Below are 23,113 nucleotides of genomic sequence, written 5' to 3'. Positions count from 1 at the left end.
CCATGAGCTAATCATTCCATGTGCCATATAGGAAAGTGTTGAAGGAGTGTTGCCTGTTTATTTATAGGAGCCTCTAAGGTTCCACAGCAGAGGGTTGATCTTTGAGCTGGATTCAATTTCAGCTCTGATGAAAGCTGAAAAAACAGCATCTATACAGATACAAACATGAGTATACATTCTTATTATGTATCTCAGGGCTTACTTTGTCGTGCTGTATTTTCAGTTGTCGAAGCACAAGATGGGGATGTTTTTTTCTCCCCCGGAAAACACAGGATGTAAAATTGAAAACATTAAGGTGATATTTCAAATATTCATGTAGGCTTTGTATTTATGTGTTTGATAAGCTGACTGAACTGCAAGGCACTTAAGGAAAATAGCTATTGTGGATGTAGAAAAGGAATGTATGATCACATAATACCATAACAGCAACAGAACCATCCTATATAAGTCCAACTCAGCATGTGTTGTCATCATTTCAAAACCAGTTAGTGGCTGCATAAGGAACCCACTGTGCTTAAAGCCACAGTCAGTGTTGGGGAGGAACTGGTTGCATGTTATGTAAGAATGAGTATTGTAATTTCATTGTAAAGTAAATGTATTTATTATCAGCTACAGTTATTAAGAAAACATGTTGTTAAGCTAAAGTAAATAATTGAACATTTGGTGATATATTAATTAATTTCAGTAGAAAAGCTTTTATAACATTGATTATGTTTACTCCCTTCCTAAATCTATTGACGTAATATTGATTAACTTTAATAAAAGTTTGATAGTAATCAGTGTTGATACCGTGTGGTTTACACTGCCTGGTTAAAGTTTCTGTTTTATGACTTTTCAGCCCATTAAGAAAATGTTCTTAGAAACCCTGACCCTAATTTACATTAATTCCATAAGGTCATTGAAATAGTTACATAACTTATGACATATTTTACCAGGATAACTAGTAATCTGTGACCTGTTGCGTTTCAAAATAACCCTTCCTACACTGCATGCCTTCATGTTAAAATTTGAAGCTATATACACCTTTTGGAACACAACAACACTTAATGAGTAATCCTCAGTCCTTGTTTCCGAGCATGTCATGACGGGCAGATGTTGAAGTGTTTCAAGGAAGCCATGAGTTGAGAAATGCGATCGGTGACATGACAACAACCTGTTGTCCAGATGGTCCGCAGCACCAGCCTCACCCTGACCTAATATCGCAGTTCAGCCGTCTGTTGACGTTGTAAAGCTCACTGTGACATGTAGGGACATGGCAGGCGAGGTACAAAAAAGTAAGATGTTTGAGTTAACACTCTGAGTACACCTCTGAGCTTCTGAACAAGGGAGGCCTTGTGAGTGCCAGTGTAAATACGGTTCTTCCTATAAAGAAAATAATCAGAAAAAGGAAAACCTGCTCTTACTTCAAATGAAATTATTTGTACAGGCAGAATGTTTCGAGATGAGTTGACTGTAGAGCAGGGGTGTCCAAACTACGGCCCGGGGTCCAAATGCAGCCCGCAGGCCATTTTGAATCGGCCCTCAGCAAATTCTAAAAGTATAATGCGATATGGCCCACAAATTAAACTTTAGCTTGTCTTATATTGTACTTCTCAAATATATATGTTCAAATATATTAATGAGCCCAATTTTCAAATAAATTCAGCCATTTCAAATGTAAAACATTTTCAAACAAATCTTAGTTGATAAAAAAAAAGCTCAATAACTTATTTCAATAACAAGTTAGAAATTGAACCTTCATATTCACTCTTATTATCAGCAATCTGAAGCTTCTGTTTTAAGGAATGAGCTGCCACCAAAGTAAATGAAAGAGAGACGGGATGTAGGCTGTTTTTCGTAAAGCATTTTCAAGTATTGTGCATTATTCACCTACATTTGATTTGTTTTGCTAACTTATAACTTAACTTTTGAGGCAATATTCACCTCTGTAAGTGGCCCAGCTCTCCGTATATTTTTCTGTATATGGCCCTCGGTGAAAAAAGTTTGGACACCCCTGCTGTAGAGACTAGGGAATGGAAGTCTATTTATCTATCAATAGAAGAGGAGTTACTGTATCGGATGTATCATAGCTATGTTAGCAGAAATCAAACCTTCTCAGCTGGTGTTAAACTCACCAACATCAGCAGGCTGATTTGGGCTTGATGGGTCTTCACCCAGCAGTGAAGAACATTGTTAATGTGAACACAAATGCTGTAGGCAGGCTGTAGTTGTAATGGATACATTGACAAACGTAGCTGATTGGAAATTAATCACAGGAGGATTTAAAACAGAGAAAATGCTAGAAAAACAGCAAATCCTCGCATTAGTGAAAATGGAACTAGATCAATGCCTGATAAATGATACATTTTCTCACTCAATTAGTTAATTGAAGTGTTTCAGCTATAGTAGGGAACATATGAATATAAAGTGTATGTATATTTATAGCCCCTTGTGTATTCGGTTTTGAGGCTCAGAACATTAGACGCACATAAACTGAAAGAAGCGCGAGGTCAGCCTGGAGATGAGGGTGCCAACAAAAGCCGAGAGAGTCTGGGTGTAGAATCATAACATAAAGTTACAAATAAAGATGAAACTTTTGAGACCTTTGAAGTCATCCCTGATTAATTACCCAGCTGTGTTTCTCCTGTGAACTGATCCCCCTGCATTTGCCCCGCGGCCTGAATTTTTGGACGACACTGTCTACTAAAAATGGGAAAGGCTCGATCAAGGAGTGAAATGATAATCCGAGGTAGGCATGGAAAAGGACATGCAGACGTACTTCCAAGGAACCCTGCCCTTCGGATCTGAGGTATCCAGTTTCACCTCTCGCTGCTGCATAGCTCGTTACCTATCAGCAAAAACATGGACATCAAATTTAGATGACAGCAGGCTAAAATTGGTGGATATCAAAACCAAGGAACTGGCAAAGAGCTTGGCTGGAGTATCCACTTTCTAGAGTGGAAGCCCTGGGTTCAGACACCTCAGGGTGAGGAGGCTCGCTCCACTCACTTGTACTGTACAGCGGGTAATGGGGACAACTTCAACCCAGCTTAGGCTCTATTAGGCAAAAACGTTCACACCATTAATTAGATGCAGCTGCACACGCTCCTCACAACTTAGCCTTATGCACCGGCTGATGAGCGAAGACCTAAATGTATGCTTTAATCACATATGGTTTGAAGATGTACTGTATGTAGGGCTGAACCCCGAGAAACCTGAGTAACTCACTCAGTCAAAATCCAATCGAAACACTTTGAATCAGTTTAGTTTAATCCACCGGCACAGTGAGCTAGATGCCATATTGTGTATCCCTTTTTTAAAGTCATTTATATATGTTTGTTTTTTCATGACATGGGGAGTTTAAAAGAAAACCTAGACTGTAATACGGCACTTATAATAATATTTAAACCTTTTATGCTCTTAACCTTTTTCTTTATGTTTTTGAAACTCAGCTCACTAGTTGATTTCTTCCTATGTATTTTATTAAATATGATCCTTAGGTAGCTTTTATTTTTTATTTTAGTTTGTTTCTTTTGTCCCCCATAGCGTCGTGAAGCACCTTGAGATAACGTTGTTTTTAAAGTGTGCTATACAAATACAATATATTATTATTATTAAATGCACCGAAAGGGGTTTAGTTTTGATATTTTTTTGTTGTATATGAAATCAATGCAATAAAAATGTTGATTTAAAATGAAAAGGAAAATGATTAGTTCATTTTAAGAGTTTTTCTTTCTTAGTTACAATTGCTCTTTAATAAAGCTGAAGTATTTCTTGTCCAATGTTATTTGAAAAATTGGTAGAATATTAATAACTAAAATAATAGACAGCTGCAGCCTCAGATTTATGATAACATATATAAATGTTCACTATTATTATTATTATCACATTTGAATTCTTTGACAACTAAATATGAATTTAAAAAAACAGAAAATCTAACACAACTGTGTGTGTAAGGTCTCCATTATGCTTCTAGTTAATCCGAGAACGGTTTCAGTTTATGTTTTTCTAAGTGCGAAATGTCACGTAAGGAACATATTAAGGTCACAAGGTCTGCGGCATTCATGAAAAGAATGTTCAACAACATTTCAATTACTATATTTGAACATGCAAAAATCGTATTAAACTCTTTATTCTCATAAAGCAGCCTCAGTTACTTGCAACACACACACACACACACACACACACACACACACACACACACACACACACACACACACACACACACACACACACACACACACACACACACACACACACACACACACACACACACACACACACAGATATTTGTGTGACAGCTATAGACAGATCATATCCCCTCATGACTTATAACGTCATATTGTGCAACCCTATTTTTAACCTACAGCTGTATAGAAGTCATTGACCTTACTTGCTTTAGTTAATTTGTTATTTGAATAATTGCTAGTGACCATTTATTAACATATATTTATTGAAAATATGTTTAACCAGGACGTCACTTGAGATGGAAATCTAACTAACACAACAAACTAGTTACAGTAAATAAAACCCAACATACAGGAACAAACAAGTAAAAAAAGAAAGTGTTGCTCAAATTAATCTGTTGCATTGCTGAGTTAAATGGTCTTCTAACATGGCTTTACTTTTGACCAAGGGGACTAGATTATATAAAAGTTATGAAGTCAATGGTGAAAAGTGGGAGAAGCCTTTCTGTCCCTAGGGCCGTGCAAACCCTTGGATACTGGTAAGGAAATTGTAGCTGTTTGGAGTTATTTTAAAGCAGCTCGAATCAGAGGACCCCAGATATAGCTCCACCTTTTATAAACTCATTCCTGTATCATTCCTGAGATGCTGTCATCACCAGCCCCACAGCCTTATTTCACTTTGAGCGGATTAGTTGGAACTGAAGCAAAGTGATCTAAAGGAGATGTTGACCTTCTAAAAACACCCATTTAAATGTATCACACACACACACACACACACACACACACACACACACACACACACACACACACACACACACACACACACACACACACACACACACACACACACACACACACACACACACACACACACACGATAAACACATGAGTTCATTCACAATCGTACTAATGATGAATACACACTTACAGAAATACACACACAAACACTATGTAAATACTTGGCCTGGGGTTTGGAAAGAGGAAAGCCAAGAGGAGTTAGTGACACAAGAGGCTACTGTGATTACCTCACGTCTGTAAAGTGTTAGCAAGGAGCCTCATTCTGTCTATTTTTAGACAAAGACAGGAGTCAGAGGAAGAGTTTTCATCAATCAACATGCTCATAAACATGGACTCTAAAAACAAACACAGTTATCTTTTTTCAGAGCAACTGCATCGCTAAAACTATGCATTTTTGATTCAAACTTAATGATGATATTTATATAATTGTGAAGTCAAATACTTTGTCCTAATGAATGTTTTTGATCCTGAAAGTTAAAGATTGTTTAATTTATTGATCCTCATTTAATCACAATTACGAAATCAGAACGATAAGAAAGCACATGTTTTTTATTCTCAGTGTGAGAAAATCCTCAGTATCCTGTTTCCATGGGGGTCTCCTGCATTCATGGGTCGAGCCATTAATAACGAAGGGAGGTTCCTCGCTGTCAGCATTCATGCGCCCTGCAGGCTTTATGGCATGTGTCTCCCGGGCTATGTCTCATTACAGTCACTGTAAAGTATGCACGTACATGCATGTGTCCCTGCATATGTATAGGTATGGGTTTTTAGAAAGGCCCTACGGAAAGCCCCACCACCAACATGCATGGAGAAATTTTATAATTGAATGTGCCATGTATGTGTAGTATATATCAGGGTTATATTTGAAATATATTGTATTAGGTTTAACTTGCAATGAAAATAAATATTACTAATAAATAATTAACAAATATATTATTGTATTATTCAAGATAATGAAAGAATAGTAATATTGAACCTAAAAACTATTTTTGACAAATGAATATTGAGAAAAAATGCTAATAAAGCTGACACAGGGAGGTTGCTTTCCAGATCGATGAAGTTTAAATACTGTGAGTATTTTTTTGGACTGACAGATTTAGAGTTGCAGGTCCATTCCTCAGCTTGTTTATTATGGTTTGTTTCCTTGGTTACAGTCAAGGCCTGACACCTTGGCTTGACCCAGACAGTCATTTGGTGAACGCTATATGCTAACACATTAGCAGCAGGCGGCTCCGTGTCCTGACACTGACATTTGACTCTGACATCCAACCCCTTTGTTCACTAATGGAAAGGCAAAAAAAAAAACTGTGCTCCTTTAGGGGGGGGGGGGGGGGGGGGGGGGGCTGTGCTTGTTAACCGGATCATGAAAGAAAAATATAACCTCTCTCTCGTAAAAATGTGTGGTGGCATTTTGTACCCACCGAAGATTGCCCCCATCAAGGTAATAATGCAAAGCGTTCAGGTTGGTTTTAGTCACACTGATTAGCGCCCTTGTGCTATTGTTGCTGCGTTCACAACTGCACTGACTGACAAACCTGATGCAGCTTTATGAAGGCAAGGAAAGTGGAAAAAAACTGGTTATAATTAGATCACAATGCTGCGGTACACATATCAATTCACTCTGTACACTCGGGCCAACTCTCAACAAAACTCCAATAAAGTATAAGATGTATTAATCTTTAACCTAAGAAAGTGAAACCTGAACTATCGTTGGATAAATCAGGGTCGAATAGGAAACTTATAAGACTGAAGGTGGCCGCTTTTTTTTTTTTTACACCTCCATATTTCAGTGACCCCAAGGCCAGGTCACTTGTCTTTGGGGGTCTCCCGTGTTCCAAGCTGTACAATTGATCCTTTTAAGTGCTATAAACGGTGGGTGTTATTTCGGCCGTGGCTTTCTGAAGATGCTATCCTCCCCGGGCTACTCAAGTGTCAGTACAGCCAGCACTTTCCACTGGCTTGGTCCAGCGTGGCTCTTGGTCATACGAGGCTCTCTGGTCCAGAGCATTTGGAGTTGTTTCGTGTTATTTATTTCAAGTAATGTAGCTGAAGAAAATAAACCCTCAATACTGTTAACATGCTGGATCTATTTGTCAACACTCCTGGTTCCTGAAACTGTGGGCTTTGACCCAAATTAGACACCGCCTGGTTCCTGGAGGTTCCCTTGTGACAAGAATAGCCCCATGACTTCATGAATGAGGGACCTGCAGGGTGAGAGACTGAGTTTCTCGGTGGTCTCTGGATCTGGTTAATTTATGGACATTTCTTTGAACTGGGACATAGATTAGACTGAGGACTTTGATGTGGGATATTTGATAAAGATAAGTGTAGATTTATAGCACTTCAAATATGATATTATTATTTATCTCAACTTGGAAAAAGAGGAGTAGATTTCTATAATTTAATAAGACTGCTTAGTCTGAATCACATATTATTTGTTTTTATAATTGACTTCCTTTCTTATGAGTTTTGATATCTAATAGGGGGCTTCCCCCCCTCCCCCCTCTCCTGTACAGAATGTTCAAACTGGAATCAAACTTGTTATTGTTGTTCTTAAGATACATGTAAAAGTGCAACAAATAAACAACAATAAAAATAAAGACTACATTTGTAAGGCTATCCCTATACTTGTAAATCAGTGCAGTGCTACAGTGAGGTGAGTGAGTGTGAGAGGGACAGCAGCAGCAGCAGCAAGTGTCATCTGGTCTTCCAACTTGGGGAGGGCTTTGGAGTTTAAAATGGTGTGAATATGATAGCCATAGCCATCGGGATAGCTTATGCAAGTGGAGATCTGTCTGCACCATTGAAAGTTGACAGTTCAGAGGCACTAATCTGACAAAGGGACGGTATAAATCAACAACTGGACGACCATTTTTGGATATAAACAAACACAAACAGTTGGGGAGCAAAAACACAAAACAGGTGGGGAGTTTTTTTTCCGAGTGTGAGCGGCTGCATGAGACGGAGACTTGTGAGGACGCACGGGCAACAGAGGAAAACCCAGAGGAGGTGAGTGACGGGTTTACCCTCGGAGGGGTAAAAAGATGACTGTGGTGTCCCAGGAGAACCACGACGACACTGTGGTCGTAACTCCTTTGCTGCAAGATGCTGCTGACTTGGAAGCAGCCGACACGGAGTGCAGCGAGCGCGTAGTCATCAACATCTCAGGTCTGCGCTTCGAGACGCAGCTAAAGACCCTCTCGCGCTTCCCCACCACGCTTTTGGGAGATCCGCGTAAACGGATGCGTTTCTTTGACCCTCTGAGGAATGAATACTTCTTTGACAGGAACAGGCCGAGCTTTGACGCCGTCCTCTATTACTACCAGTCGGGAGGCCGGCTCCGGAGGCCCGTCAGTGTACCTGTGGATATTTTCCTGGAGGAGTTACATTTTTATGAATTTGCGGAGGAGACCATCGAACTTTTCCGAGAAGATGAGGGTTTATTGAGGGAGGAGGATCGCCCTCTGCCAAACAACATATACCAACGCCAGTTATGGCTCCTGTTTGAGTATCCAGAAAGCTCAGGACCTGCTCGGATAAACGCCATTGTGTCTGTTATGGTTATTTTAATTTCCATTATCATATTCTGCATGGAGACTTTACCCGAGTTTAGAGAAGTCCCACTGGTGCCAGAAACTCACCCCAATGGGAGTATCATCGCCTTTGAGCACAGTCCGTTCACAGATCCGTTTTTCATGGTGGAGACTCTTTGCATCGTGTGGTTCTCCTTTGAGTTCACCATGAGGTTTCTGTCGTGTCCCAGTAAAGCGGCTTTCTTTAAAAACATCATGAACATAATCGATGTAGTGGCAATAGTTCCTTATTTTATCACCCTGGGCCTTGACCTGGCGGAGCATCAGGGCAGCAGTCAGCAGGCAGCGTCTCTGGCCATCCTCAGGGTCATCCGTCTGGTCCGAGTCTTCAGGATCTTTAAACTTTCCAGACACTCCAAAGGTCTCCAGATCCTCGGACAGACACTTCACTCCAGCCTCAGGGAGCTGGGACTGCTCATCTTCTTCCTGATTATTGGAGTTGTTTTATTCTCCAGTTCGGTTTATTTCGCAGAAGCAGAAGACCCCGATTCTGGATTTACAAGTATACCCGATGCTTTTTGGTGGGCAGTGGTGACAATGACCACAGTTGGATATGGAGACATGTGCCCCTCCACCATTGGGGGCAAATTCGTTGGATCGTTGTGCGCCATTGCAGGAGTGCTAACCATAGCTCTACCTGTCCCTGTCATAGTGTCAAATTTCAATTATTTCTACCACAGAGAGAACGAGGATGAGGAAAACGTTGTGTATGTGCACGTCACGTGCGGGCAGCAGCCGCAGCCCTCCTTAAGTGAAAGTGATTCAAACAAAAGCAACCAGTCGCTCTCCAAAACTGAGTCGTTCCAGGAAAGCGACGACCTGGAAACTTTGACACATCCAAAAGTTATCCCAGTGGAGACATACACACTGAGGCTGACAGAGGTATAAAACGTTTTAAGACGGTTTTATTTCTGGTAAGTTGTCTTCCAGTGGACATATATTTAAAGGTCCTTCATGCTGGGGGCTGCAGTTGCTTTTACGCAAACTGTTCTAAAGTGTTTTTCTAAACTTGGAGCCTCATATGTTTATTCTACAGCCCCCACTAAAGTGAGAACAGGCTTAAATGTATCGTGATGTATTTAAATGTGGCAAAGGAAGGGAGCAACAACCAATACACGTGGAACTGTGCACTGCAGCTATACCTATAGCCCTGACATGCAAACATTTGGGAACCCCTGGGGCACACAGGGCATAGCTGAAATACCAGCAGTAGTAATTGAGCCATACGCTAACAAACTGAGCAGTCAATAGAGGATAACTGAAAACAATGTGTGCTTATCTTTATTATATTATTATAATACTACATTTCTCAGTTTAGTCAAACATCTTTTGTAAAAAGACCCGCAAATGGTGTTTACACACGAACCAAACTTCGAGCCAATCACGCAGCCAATTCCCAAACGAGTATATTGTTATTTTTTTGTTAGTAAGAAAAGTGGGTTTGTATTTCGCTTTGATGACTCATAACCGCTGTCGCTTTTGGAAAATTTGAGCTTTTTTGTGTCTGTTTGGACTGTGGATTGTTGGCTCAATCCCTCAGGATACTATTGTCAAAAGTGTACATGTTTTACATAATAACGAGATCAGTTATCTATAATTAAAAGATACATATCTTGTAATCACGGCATCGTTTCCTATACTTATCTCCTAAAAAAACACAACCTCACATTGAGAGACCCTCAGACTTTGTTTATTGGGAGCTTGCAACATGCCTCTATTTGAATCTGATCAGGAAAGTGAGCTGTGAGCGCCCCTTTGTGGATTAAACACATCCCTGCACACTGCTCAGACTGCTGGGTAAAATGAACACTTCAGCTTGTGTATCTGCAGTGTTGCACCTGGCATTGACTGATTTAGGCATAAGCCCCTGAGATCATGCTCTTTGACTGTATGGATGCTTGTGATGGTTAACTAAGCTAAGCAGAAGCCTGACTGCTCTCTCTTACTGTTTACTTAGTTAGTTTTATTTTCTGCTTACTTGCAGGAGGCAGACGAGTTTGTGAAGCTTGTTTCAGAGTCACAACAAAACCCAAGCGTGGGATTCTCTTATCCTCCAAAGTAGTGGATAATTTCCTCATCAATAATTGTGCATTGCCAGTGTTGTAACCTACAGAGATGGGGGAAACACTTTGGAATGGTTCAGTCTGCCTTGTGTGTATAATCAGATAGGAAAAACAACATTCTTTTGTGCAGGCTGTATAAATGACCACGCTCTCTGTGTATAAAAAGCCTTGCATATACTGAGTTTTTTGTAATTCTGAATCTTCCCTTTTCTTATGCAGATTTTTAATGCAACTTGGAATGGCATCTGACCTGTGTTGTGACAATCATTCGGATTGCATTGCAGCTCGCAGTGTACAGAGAACATAGCCCACATAGACATTACAATGCAATGTCTGCATGACACGAATGCATTGTGAATTTTAAATGTAATAAAATATTTATTTTTCTAATTCAAACATGTATGTGAACTTAACTTAATCCTCTTTTTTATAAATAAATTATGAATCAGAAAATTATTCACTCGTTATTTTTCTTTCAGTACTCACAGAAGGCAAACCGAAAGTCTCTTGTGTAAAAGAAATATGATGACAAATCATAAACCTTATATCGGTTCAATATCCTTTATCAGTTTTGCTGCTGAATGTTTGAAAACAAGGGTACGGAAGCAGATTTTGTGTTGTCTTGCCACAAAACCAATTAACTTAATAAAATGTCAAAGTGATTAATGTTGGGGAAGGTTAATTGGCTGGAGGCACGTTTTAACAAATTAGACCTGATGACCTGTTCTTTTTGTTAAATGTCTGCTTTTCAAAAAAAAAGTCAGCAGATGGCTGTTTAGAGTCAGTTCAGCTCTGACTCTCACTGTGTTTAGGCCTCATGCCCATACACTAAAAGTCAATGGAGACATACATGCGCTATGCTGCTGTGACTTTAGAACATTCTGGTTTATTTTGGGATTTGTAGTTTTCTGTGAGGTGAATTAATCATTGCGCTGTCCGTGGTGCTGAAACTGATCCCGTGTCCTCTGCAGAGCCAACATTCCTGCATTTCTCTCAAAACTGTCTGACTTCCAGAGCCATATGCAGCAATGACTGGAGGTTCAGGTGACGTTATAACTTAGTATCATAACGTATTAGTTATTTGGTATGAGTATATAGTGCACATCCTGAATTCAAGCTCACTTAATGTGATGTTTGATAACTATGAAGGTTGCAAACACTGTGTGCAGGACTTTCTTATTGCTCTCTAATCTGATGAAAGTTACCCAATCTAATTTGGTCTCACATAGACTCAGACACTTACACATTCAAATAACACATTTAGATCCCGGGTACTTTAATCTCAGGAATTTTCTTTTTCTAAATTATTAAACATCTCAAATGTCACCCAGTGTGGGTTTAGGGGTTTTGTTACCAACTGTCCCTCTTTGCAGTGAGATTGCGCCAGTGCTGGCACAAAAGCGCTCTTGTTTTTGTGGTGTGTGGAGAACTTCTGCCGGCGTGCTTTAGTAGAGCCGGTCTGCATTGCGTCGAAACCCTCCAACTCCTCCTCCTCCTGCTTCTCCTGCTGCTCTCCCTCCCCTCTCCTCTCCCCTCCCCTCTTTCCCCCTCACCTCCCCTGCACTTGCATGTAAAATGAACAGCAAAACTTGCTTGACATTGTGCAGAAAACATTTGGACCTCGCTGCTGCACTCTCCACTATCCGTGTCTTTTATCCTGCCCTCCGAGCCGCGCTGAAAACACATTGTGCCTGTCATCTCGTCCACTCGCAGAAAAGCAGCAGATTTCTGCTGATGCAGAGATGTCTGGAAATGTCAAGGGCTTGCTTATTGCCCCTTAATGTATCTCCCCCCCTGAATTGCAGCGCAAGATTTTCTCCTGCGGTATGCTGTAAGCTGTTCACACCACCGTGCCGCGGAGCGAGCAACTCCCGACGCTGCGGCTCTCTTTTCGTTCCTTTTCCATCCCAGGCTTTCCTCATTACACTTACCTGATTTCACATCTTGTTTTATCTCATTGGCTTCACCTTCTAAAGACATTTGAGGGCACTTTGAGGATGGCGAGGTGCAAAGAAAGGCTCTAGGCTTCTTTTTTTGTGGAAGGTGCAATGTAAAGTTGCCACATGACACCCACTGCTGCTCTGCCGTTGGATGTTTTTTACTCGAGGATAAGACGCATTCAGGACCTTTCAAGAACAGCCCACGGTAAGCCCCGAAACTGCTGACTTATGCAATAATGATATCGGTTGGATTGTTTTCTCATCCACAGCTGCTGTTGGTTTAATGGTTAGCTTAAAAAACTACTGCATTGTTTTACTATCTCGTAAATGGGCTTTACATATGTTTTGCCCCGCGGTAAGCCTTTAGGCTGTTTGTATAGAAACATCAGTTGGTGTAGTATCTGTATCAGATGCTATGCGTCACATCATAATTCAGGATGGAGTGCCGTAGGATAAATGATGGTCATGCTCCTTTAAGACATAAACCACATAATTTATATGTAAAATCGAAGTGAACACCCTTATAGAAACACCATACGACTGTATCAGAGAAACAGGGTAAAACTTCTCATAAAATAATAAATGGGAATAAGAAGATCATCATATAATCACCACTACAGAAAGATGATAAATATCTATATTATAGAATTGCAGGGTGTTTTCAACCTTTACTACCAGATAGCTGCACTTATTGCAGGTTGAGAGGACCAAATAAATAAATAAAGAAACTGCAAAAAATGCTGAGCCAGCAAATATCTTGGCTGTTTGATCCCATTATTTCTTCCTCCTCCTCTTTCTCTCTCTCTCTCCCTCTCCCTCTCCATCTTTCCCTCCCTCTCTCTCTCTCTGGGTGACAGAGGCAGCAGTAACAACAGCAGCAGATGCACAGGAGAGCAGCAATGGTCAAGTCAGCGAGAACCGCAGTGGAGCCGCACTGAGGCAAAGCAGCCAGCCAGCCCCCTCGTGTCTGGGGACGTCTCCAACAATTTAAGGGGTGTGGGAAGCTGAGGAGTGGAAAATTTGCCCCAAACCTGAATGCCTGCTCAGTCAGACTAACCGGGATCCCGACACAACTCCTCCTCCTCCTCCTCCTCTTCCCCCTCCTCCTCCTTCCAAAATGACCGTGGTAGCAGGAGATAACATGGACGACACCTCGGCTGTCCCGGGACACCCTCAGGACACCTACCCTCCGGACCACAATGACCACGAATGCTGCGAGAGGGTGGTCATCAACATCGCCGGGCTCCGGTTCGAGACACAGTTGAAAACTCTCTCCCAGTTTCCAGAGACATTGCTCGGCAACCCCAAAAAGCGGATGCGGTACTTTGACCCTCTCAGAAACGAGTACTTCTTCGACAGAAACCGCCCCAGCTTCGATGCCATACTCTATTACTACCAGTCAGGGGGCCGGCTGAGGAGACCAGTGAACGTCCCTTTGGAAATGTTCTCAGAAGAAATCAAATTTTATGAGCTGGGGGTGGATGCCATGGAGAAGTTTCGTGAGGACGAGGGTTTCATCAGGGAGGAGGAGCGTCCTTTACCTGACAAGGAGTTCCAGCGTCAGATCTGGCTCCTCTTTGAGCACCCGGAGAGTTCAGGCACTGCGAGAGGGATCGCCATTGTGTCTGTGATGGTAATCCTGATTTCAATAGTCATATTTTGTTTAGAGACTTTACCACAGCTGAAAGAGGACCCAAGGGGTCGAATGATCCCAGTTGGAAACACTACTGTTTATTATAAGCCAAATATCCTCACTGACCCCTTCTTCGTCGTTGAGACACTCTGTATAATCTGGTTCTCCTTTGAGCTGATTGTACGCTTTCTGGCGTGCCCGAGTAAACCGGCCTTCTTCAAGAACATGATGAACATGATTGATATAGTGGCTATCATCCCTTACTTCATCACACTCGGGACAGAGCTGGCCGAAGACCCAGAGAAAGAAGGAGTGGGGGAGCAAGCAACATCTCTGGCCATACTCAGGGTGATCCGTCTGGTCAGAGTGTTTAGGATCTTCAAGCTGTCTCGACACTCCAAAGGACTGCAGATTTTGGGGCAGACCCTCAAGGCTAGCATGCGAGAGCTGGGATTGCTGATCTTCTTTCTGTTCATTGGAGTCATCTTGTTCTCCAGCGCTGTCTACTTTGCGGAGGCAGAGGAGGATGGATCCCACTTTGGCAGCATCCCGGACGCCTTTTGGTGGGCTGTTGTGTCTATGACAACTGTGGGCTATGGGGACATGGTGCCGGTCACTATAGGAGGCAAGATTGTAGGATCTCTGTGTGCCATCGCCGGAGTGTTGACAATTGCGCTCCCAGTGCCTGTCATTGTGTCCAACTTCAACTACTTCTACCACAGGGAGACCGAGGGAGAAGAGCAGGCCCAGCTGCTCAACGTCAGCAATCCCAACATCCCCTCTGAAACCAACTCCAGCCGCCGTAGTTCATCCACCGTCAGCAAGTCAGAGTACATGGAGATTGATGGAGACATAAACAATAGCATCGATAACTTTAGGGAGGCAAACCTCAGAACTGGCAATTGCACTATAGCCAACCAAAACTGTGTAAATAAAAGCAAGCTACTTACAGATGTTTAGAAACTAGTTAGGAACTTTGGGATCACTATGGGACTGTCATATGTGGAGTAGACCATCAGTTAGGAATGCTTCATTTACCTCCTCAAAGCGCTCTATGGCATTAGGCCTACAACTATGCTAAGCTATATAGAAAGGAAAGAAAAATCAAAGCTCTTAGAGTGAATGACAGGTAGATAGAATAATTAATTCTTCTGATCCTACAAATATATAGGTACATCAAAAAGAAAACATCGACTATTACGCATATACACGGCTCCCCTGGAGGACACAGAGCACACACCGTCTCATCCAATGACGGCGTGATAACTAAAATCTTATGCATGGAGTACAGAAAACATTTCAGCAAGTTGCACAATGCACCAGAAAAGTCTGCAGAGACATGCAAGCACCTGCAGCCAAGTGGTAAGCGCCAAGAAGTTAGGTGACCCCTGCTCCCTCCTCCTTCCTCCCTCCTCTCTCCCTACAAAGGATATCTACTATTCAGCAAAGCACCTTATAGGAGGAAGACTGATCTCTCTTGTTTGGATGTAAACAGATGGTGATCTGCTCGCTTCACAGACATCCGCAATGCTGCTGTTTTCCAGCAGATGCTGTAATTGTGATATCACCAAGTGATTCAATGCCATGCCCTTTAGATGCAACACAGCACAATGTTAAAGTGAGCTTCACACAAGCATGATTAGTGACTTTCCATTTTGATATCGGCATGCACGAGACATATCTCACATAATGGAAAGGATGTTCTTTTGGATACCTGCCTCCATCCCCCTCTTCTCATCTGTTTTCACACCGAGTGCACTGGATGAGTTATTAATTTGAAATGCTAATCATTTAGAAGTATAGAAATTGAATGTTAAATCTTAAGGAAACAGTACATAAATGAGATCACAGCATGATAAAAGTTACCTGCATTATGGTCTATTGACGAAGGTACTTTTGTATCCTGGTATATTTAATGCATGACATGAGTATTCAGCTTGTTGCAATTCAGGCATTCTGCAGTGCCCTATTGTCAGGGAAGCTAAGGAAATCAAATTCTGGATGTTTTCCGAATTGCGATCAAATATATCCAAACCCACCTTGAGGATGCAGAGTTTCTAATTTAAAGGTAGTCAAAGAAACTAAAGTATTATCAAAATGCATATAATTATAATAAGCACCAACTACAGTATTACTTCAATAGTGCAGTGCATGGACTTTCTTTGAACAAGAACAGTTAACATATCATTAGTCATGCTTCCATCTCCACATCAAATTTGAGTACATATTGGTTAGGAATCCACTGAAAAAAGGATCAATACCAAATTTCACTTCATATTACAGAGAATTATTCTGACATTAGTTGCTAGTGCCTTTATCCCTTTCACCACCAGGACCAGTGAAAGTGCCTCTGTGTACAATGGGATTGTGAGGTTGAGCAGAGCTGGTTTACCGTCTGTTCGAGTGTTGATGCACTGTTGGTTATGATGTAAATGATGCCAGATGAGCAAGGTTGAAACAGCAGGTGATTGTGGTCAAAAACAAAAGATGATCCATGGCTGTTATGCACAACCCAGTTTTCATGCTGTCACGCACTTAATTATGCCCTTAAGCAGCAATGTATTGTACTCTGCATGTTTACCAATCCAATTCAAAAGGGAATATCCATAGGGTTTTTAACATGTTTTATTTATGTCTGTTGTTGTTTTTGTTTTGTTTTTCGTGCACCATGCATCCTTTCAGGGTCTCTACCTCAGTGAGGTCATTGCAAACTTGCTGCAGAGCTGCAAGCTTCAATGCAGGGCTTCCTTTACCATAATGCAAAATGGAACCTTAAGTGTAAACTGCAGTCATGCAACATTGAATGTGAGAGTCCCAAAGCATAGCCTTTCCACAAGCACTTAGGACAAATAGTGTATCACGATCCCGCTCCTTTTTTTCACTTAACGCTACGCACAATCAGAGCATTCATATGTAGAGAGTAAGTAGAGAGTGCTTGACTCTCTTTACGGGATGAGGTTGACTGTTTTATATGTTGCTTTCTTTGCAACAATGGTATCTGAAGTTACTGTTGTGTCACCTGAATGTGTTTTTAAGACAGTTTGTTATTGTTTTTGAATGTCATCCTGCAATCCTTGGGCATTATTATGCACAGTGATGTTCAGCCCGCCTTTTTGCACAATCACTTTTGTTTTCTAGCTCCAACCCTTTTTTTGGCAAGTTATGTTTTTCACTGTGCTTGCTCGTGTTTCTTATCATATTGTTCCAGACAGACTAACTGCAGATAGATTAGGACAAATTAAAATGAATACTTGAAAATCTCCAGCTACTGTACATCAATTTTCACTCGGTATTGAGATGAATTTACCCAAATAATAGTAAGATTTTATAATGTACTGTACCCTCTTTTTATTTTTATTAAGCACTCTCTTGACAGTGTCCTGTAAAGAAAATCTCTGCTGCAATGCTACTTGAATGTCATATATTTGTTTCTGTTAGTGCCATGGCTATTCTTTGTGGTGCTAGTACAGGACTACTGTACTTTTCCATTCTTGTCCCTGTTTGTTTTTGTGTGCTGGTTGGTCAGCTTTTTGTTGATTTTTTTTACTCTACTGCTGAAGAGTGTCTGCCTCAGGTTGAGGTAAAAATTCAAGAGCCTTGCTAGATGTCAATAACTCATCACGAGCGCAAAATAAGATACACATTTGTGTCAGGGATCTTCGATTTGTGTAGGGTTTCTCATACAGAAGGACATTACTAATCCCCAGTACCATATATTATATTGTTATGTATAGTTACAAAGAAATTATCGTAGTCTCGTTAATGCAGCTATCAGGAAATTGTTCACTTAGTTCACGAGTTTCTTGTACGACTGATACTTGAAGGTAGTGATGTGTGTAACATGTCCTGCAGGAAACAGTTGAAAGTGAAGTAAAGCAAGATAAGAGTAAACTCCTCACTTTAGCAGTGCTGTGAGGCATGTATGGATGGTGCTATGCATTCAAATACCCAACAGAAACATGCATTCTTAACAGCAATAGAATAACCTGTTTCTTAGATGCTTTTTGTAACAAAAAATATAGGAGAACAAATCTATTTTGAATGTCGGAGAAACTGCGATCGTGTGACAGACAACTCACAACAGGGCTGTTTATGTACCAACCTATTATCCTCTGTTCTGTGATTTTGTAAGGTCAGAATGTAGAAGCTGACATTTTTGTGGGGGATATGCGTGAAAAGTCCAAATATAGGCTTTGTAACAGCGGCAGTCCCAAGTAACCACCGAGGTCGGACTGGAGTTGTTTTTCAGTCAGGAACAAAGGCTGCTGACGGGTTCATTTGAACCCATAACACAGTCCCAAAGGAAAAGCCCATAATGCACTTAGAGAGGATCTATCATCAGTTCACTGGACTGATCAGCTGTGTGAGAGAATGTCAGAGAAGGTGCCTAAATTGTTTTACATATTCATTTGTCTAGCTTACCGTTAGATGCTAGTGCTTCTGCAAACAAACACGAGTGAGAAGATCTAAAAAGAATGACGACATTAACCAAATCAAACTCTAAGAAAAAAAAACACGTCATGAGAACAAAATGCAATTTAGCTACAATAAGATAGAGAAAATTAACCACTATAACCTGCAAATACGTATGAAAAACAACTTTACTGTGTGTTTTTATTTTCCTCTTCTTTTCGGTGGCACTGTAAAGTGATTTAGGAAGAACATGCCATATCCTGGAATATCAAAGACAGTTTGTTCTCGGGCAAGCCATGGTAATGAAACTACTGTATTATGATCAACTAAATGATGGACAAAAAGTGTACTATTATTTTTTTTAAATCTTATGGTTTGTCTTTTTGGTTTTGAGAAAAAAACAACAGGATTCATTCTAACACCATGTTGACATTTTTCCACCTACTGCTATGATGTATCTCTACAGAAACCTACTAATCGCAAAAAACTGCATGGTCGATGAAGGACTGCATGAGTTTTGCCTTTCAAACTGTGGATCAACTATAATACGGTTGCATCATTTAAAAAAAAGAGACCCTTGCTTTCATCTGCACCAAGGCTTCTTGTAAGGCCCTGTTCAGGAGTTTGTTGTGAAACGCGTCCTCTGCGGGATTCCTTAAAAAGCACCTTAGCGCTGACCTCATCACTAAGATGGCGTTTTGGTGTCCGAGCCGCGCTCCGCGTCTGTGTGTGATTTTCAGGTTGGGCTCTGAATGTGAGCAAGGACATAAAGGGCTAGTTTCTCAAACTCTATCTCTATTCTAGGACTGAAACGCTCTTTCAAGTGACATTTTGCCCGTTATCTCAGTCTAGACTGTAGTGATACTGTGTTGTTGGAAACGTGCCCATCATGTCTAAACAGGGCCTGTGCCACACACCCTCCTCTGTACTACATTGGTTTTAAGGCCTTCTTTGTGCTGAAGGTGTCGGACTGCTTTCTGCCTGCTGAGGAGGCACTGAACAGGATCAAATGGTGGATGTTGTGTGTTGATGAGAAGACCTTGTTTGTGTTAGAAGTGTAAAGGCTATGAGTTTGTCTTTCCTGTCAAGAATGCACATTTAAATTGCTTGTAGGGACGTTTTTGGAGCGAATCTCAAAAAGGACTGTTGTGCTCTTTTTTTCATCCACAAGCAAACCAAACTCTGATTGTGTTATCTAATCCAGCCGTCATTGTCATGTTGTGTTTTACCAAGGATTATGCTACAATGTGTTCAGTTTGTCACATGATGACAAAGGCATGGTCTGTGATCTATGCAAGGGTTATTTGTTTTTCTTTTCTTATATCACTTATGATTTCATCTTACATTAACTTCAATAAATTTTTAAGGATCTGCTGGTGTATGCTCATTTCGGCTCGGGATGGGGGATGGTATCTGCCGGACCTGCACAAAAACCTTCATTAATCAAACCATCTGCAGAAATATCCTGCAGTGTGCATTTCACCAGACCTCGAGGTCTCAATTTAAACACGTCCTACCTTCGTGCTACAGTAACCTCTCACTGAAGCCATTAGCAGTGAATCACAGGGCTAATATAAGGTAATGGTTACACACTAATCCTCTGGTCCCAGGGGAGGCCTGCTTACCTCTGTCATTCCCTGCAAGTGGTTACATACCTCGGATGCCCCCCTCTCTGCTTCCGTGCGCTTAAATCCATTAGATGTGACTTCTGAGGTTCTGTGTATTTGTTTAGTGTGGGATTATGAAGTTATTAGAGCTGCGACTGAAAAATATTGTAATTGTATCAATAAAAAAAGTCAAATATACCCATCGCAACGTTATAAATCCCAAGGTGTCTTCTTCAAACTGCTGAATTTGCAAATACGTTTGAGAAAGTGGTACTTAGAAAATGTTGGTAATTCTACCTTAAAATTAAACGAAAAGTGCAGGAGATTCTGAGATACTGAGTTTAGTTTTTGCCATCCATTTACTTAAAATATAATCTTTAAAAACATACTCTAAAGCATCTTGTTTCTAAGAGTGTGAATTAGACAACATGTCGCATAAAGCTTCATCATAAGGCTGTATTTTATATTAAAACCCTGCAGCTGTCGAGGGCAGTAACCCTAAAACAGCGAACAAACAAACACATCCGCAGAACAGTCAAGCCATGTAACTGAAAGAAGTGGGCGCAATTTTTCTGGGTGTGAATATGAATCATTCCCACTGCTGTCCTGTGATGTCGTGAAGCTGAATATTTGTGCAGAACATTTTGGACAGCAGAGGCATCACACTGAATGCTGCAGCTCATCTGTCTCTTTCTCTTTCTGTCCATCTGTCTCTCTCTGTCCCTCTCAGTTTTTCTGTCCGCCGTAGGCTCTCTGTTGTCTGCAGACCGCCGCTATGTTTCACTGTATGGTGACCTTAACCGAAGTGAGCTTCTTCTTCTTCCTTGTCCTCTGCATTGCCCTCAGGAAATGCAGCACTCCTCACTCTGCAGGCAGCAGCAGTAAGGGTGGGGTGAGCTGGCGCCGGTCCCACACTCTCCCTCTCTCCCTCTCTTTAGTGCTGTGAAGCTCCACTGGACTGTAATAGCACAGAGCATCGTACAACAGAGGAGCTCAGTCACAGCAGAGGATATCACACCTGCTTAATTACTGTAGGTTCTTCTTTCTGTTGTTGTTACTTAACTTTTCACTAACACTCAGAGGACTTCCAACAACTACAACAACAAGAGTCCGATGTCTACGTGCATGTCCTCTAAGCTGCACTTATTAATTATTCCATATCAGCAATTGAATAACAGACTATTGGTAATGTAAGAGACAAACCAACAGATAACCACCCAATTTAAGAAGCATTGCGGCGTCTTTCAGCTCATTGTTTTGTTTAAAATGTACTGTTTTGGTGAAGGCCTTGTCCCCATGTAGACTTTGAAAAACGCATTCTTTTTGATACATTCTGGCTTTTTTGTCTCTACTCATAGGTCGCTAGAAACTGAGACCTTTCATGATGAAGATACTCATTTCTCAGTATGAAAGTACACATAGTATTTCGCCTCTAACGTCAAAGTGTGCGCGGTTATCTCACTTCGGAGGCATCACAAATTAGGATACATTTCATGCTACATCCATTAAACCTGACTTTTTACATGTTTAAACATGTATGTAAAGTTACTCTTCAGTTACATTGAGAAACAGCAGCTTCAAAGCGTGTGTTGGAGGTCACTGATACATTATCTAACACACCGATTGTGTGTGTATGGCCCAACCTGCCCACTGGCCTTGACAGCGGTTCAATAGTCTTTTCATGTGGACAGAGACCTTTTTAAATAGTGCTTGTGTGGACAGGTTTTTTTTTTCCAGAACAGAGGAGGAAAAACCCTGCTTCCAAAAATAACTGTGTACGTACGTGTGGACTAAAGCACCAATCCCATCTGCAGCTGGCAGCTGTTTTCAGTAGCTCGGATGTAAATACACTGTACCTGCGTAGCACCAACCGCAGACACAGTTATCAACTACCTGGAGAACATGTTGGACTAGCTTAAGACCCAGATATTCCGGAGTTATCAGAGACTAAAATAGAGGTAAAAGGAGAGAAAATATTGGACTATGAACATGTTGACAGAAGCATCTCACTCAGAAACAGGCAAATATTTACGAAGTGGTTTTCCATAATGTCTTGTTATTTATTAGAGATTGCTCCACTTTACCCAGGTGGCCAAAATAACACCAAACAACCTGGATTCATTGACAACAAGAAAAACATAGCGTATCGCTAGACTTATGGGTGTTTCATATTAACACAGGTGTTGGCCTCCACATGCAGTTGAGAAGCATGTAATTGAAACTCTGGTTTAAACCACTGTCTTGGTAATCCCTGATCAGCTTGTTGGACTAATTGAGGTGCTGTCGGTCAGTGGTGCAGCGCGCCTCCATCTAGCTTAACGTCTCCTCCTCCTCCCCCTCATCGCTCTGTCTTACAACTGCCTGAACATAAAGTCAGCCGTTAGTAAAATACATCCTTATCGAGGAATGAGTGTTTAGAGTCATGCCTGGGTGCACATGTACTGTGGCTGAAAGTGCTTATTCCCACACTGCCGTCTTTGATTGAGTTTCTCACACTCTCAGGAACACGCAAAGGATGGCCGGTTTGCCTGAGTCAGGCCTCTGGCTCGCCTGATATTCCCCTGATCGATTTCTCTAAAGACAGACACTCATCTCATATCTCTTGTACAAAAATGCCATGCCATTCCTGTTGACGTCATCCAAAAAGTTTCTCAGGGGTCTTGTCATTGTGGTTGAATCAGCTGTGCATGCAGAGTATCATGTCCCCTGGCCTTGGCTTCATCGCAGTGAAAACTAAACCACCAACAGCCTCATACAGAGTGTACTGTAGCTTCTGAATGTTAACAATGTGCAAAATAGCTTTGACAGCATTATTGGATCTTCCATGCTAAAGCTAAATCCCTTGGGCCCAACACTACCCCCTCCACCCCTAGGTCCGAGCCCACCAGCCTTTCTCTTAT

At 41.4% G+C, this 23,113-nt stretch overlaps 2 protein-coding genes across 2 annotated transcripts; both read left to right on the top strand.

Annotated features, from left to right (window-relative positions):
• Positions 1 to 7,757: 7,757 nt before the first annotated feature.
• Positions 7,758 to 11,011, top strand: LOC134881252 (shaker-related potassium channel tsha2-like). The gene has a single exon (XM_063908452.1). It carries the CDS (start codon positions 8,009 to 8,011, stop codon positions 9,443 to 9,445), a length of 1,437 nt encoding a protein of 478 aa, XP_063764522.1. The 5' UTR covers positions 7,758 to 8,008; the 3' UTR covers positions 9,446 to 11,011.
• A 2,666-nt stretch (positions 11,012 to 13,677) lies between these two features.
• On the top strand, positions 13,678 to 19,977 carry LOC134873917 (potassium voltage-gated channel subfamily A member 1-like). Its single transcript, XM_063897838.1, has one exon. It carries the CDS (start codon positions 13,678 to 13,680, stop codon positions 15,151 to 15,153), a length of 1,476 nt encoding a protein of 491 aa, XP_063753908.1. The 3' UTR covers positions 15,154 to 19,977.
• The last annotated feature ends 3,136 nt before the right edge of the window (positions 19,978 to 23,113 follow it).

The sequence above is a fragment of the Eleginops maclovinus genome, chromosome 2, assembly GCF_036324505.1.
Source record: "Eleginops maclovinus isolate JMC-PN-2008 ecotype Puerto Natales chromosome 2, JC_Emac_rtc_rv5, whole genome shotgun sequence".
NCBI lineage: Eukaryota > Metazoa > Chordata > Actinopteri > Perciformes > Eleginopidae > Eleginops > Eleginops maclovinus.
The sequence above is the reverse complement of the archived record's forward strand: the minus strand, read 5'-3'. Positions and strand labels throughout refer to the sequence as shown.

What these genes read in the sequence shown, in the direction of transcription:
- LOC134881252 (XM_063908452.1), top strand. Translation starts at nt 8,009, where the DNA reads ATGACTGTGGTGTCCCAGGAGAACCACGACGACACTGTGGTCGTAACT.
- LOC134873917 (XM_063897838.1), top strand. Translation starts at nt 13,678, where the DNA reads ATGACCGTGGTAGCAGGAGATAACATGGACGACACCTCGGCTGTCCCG.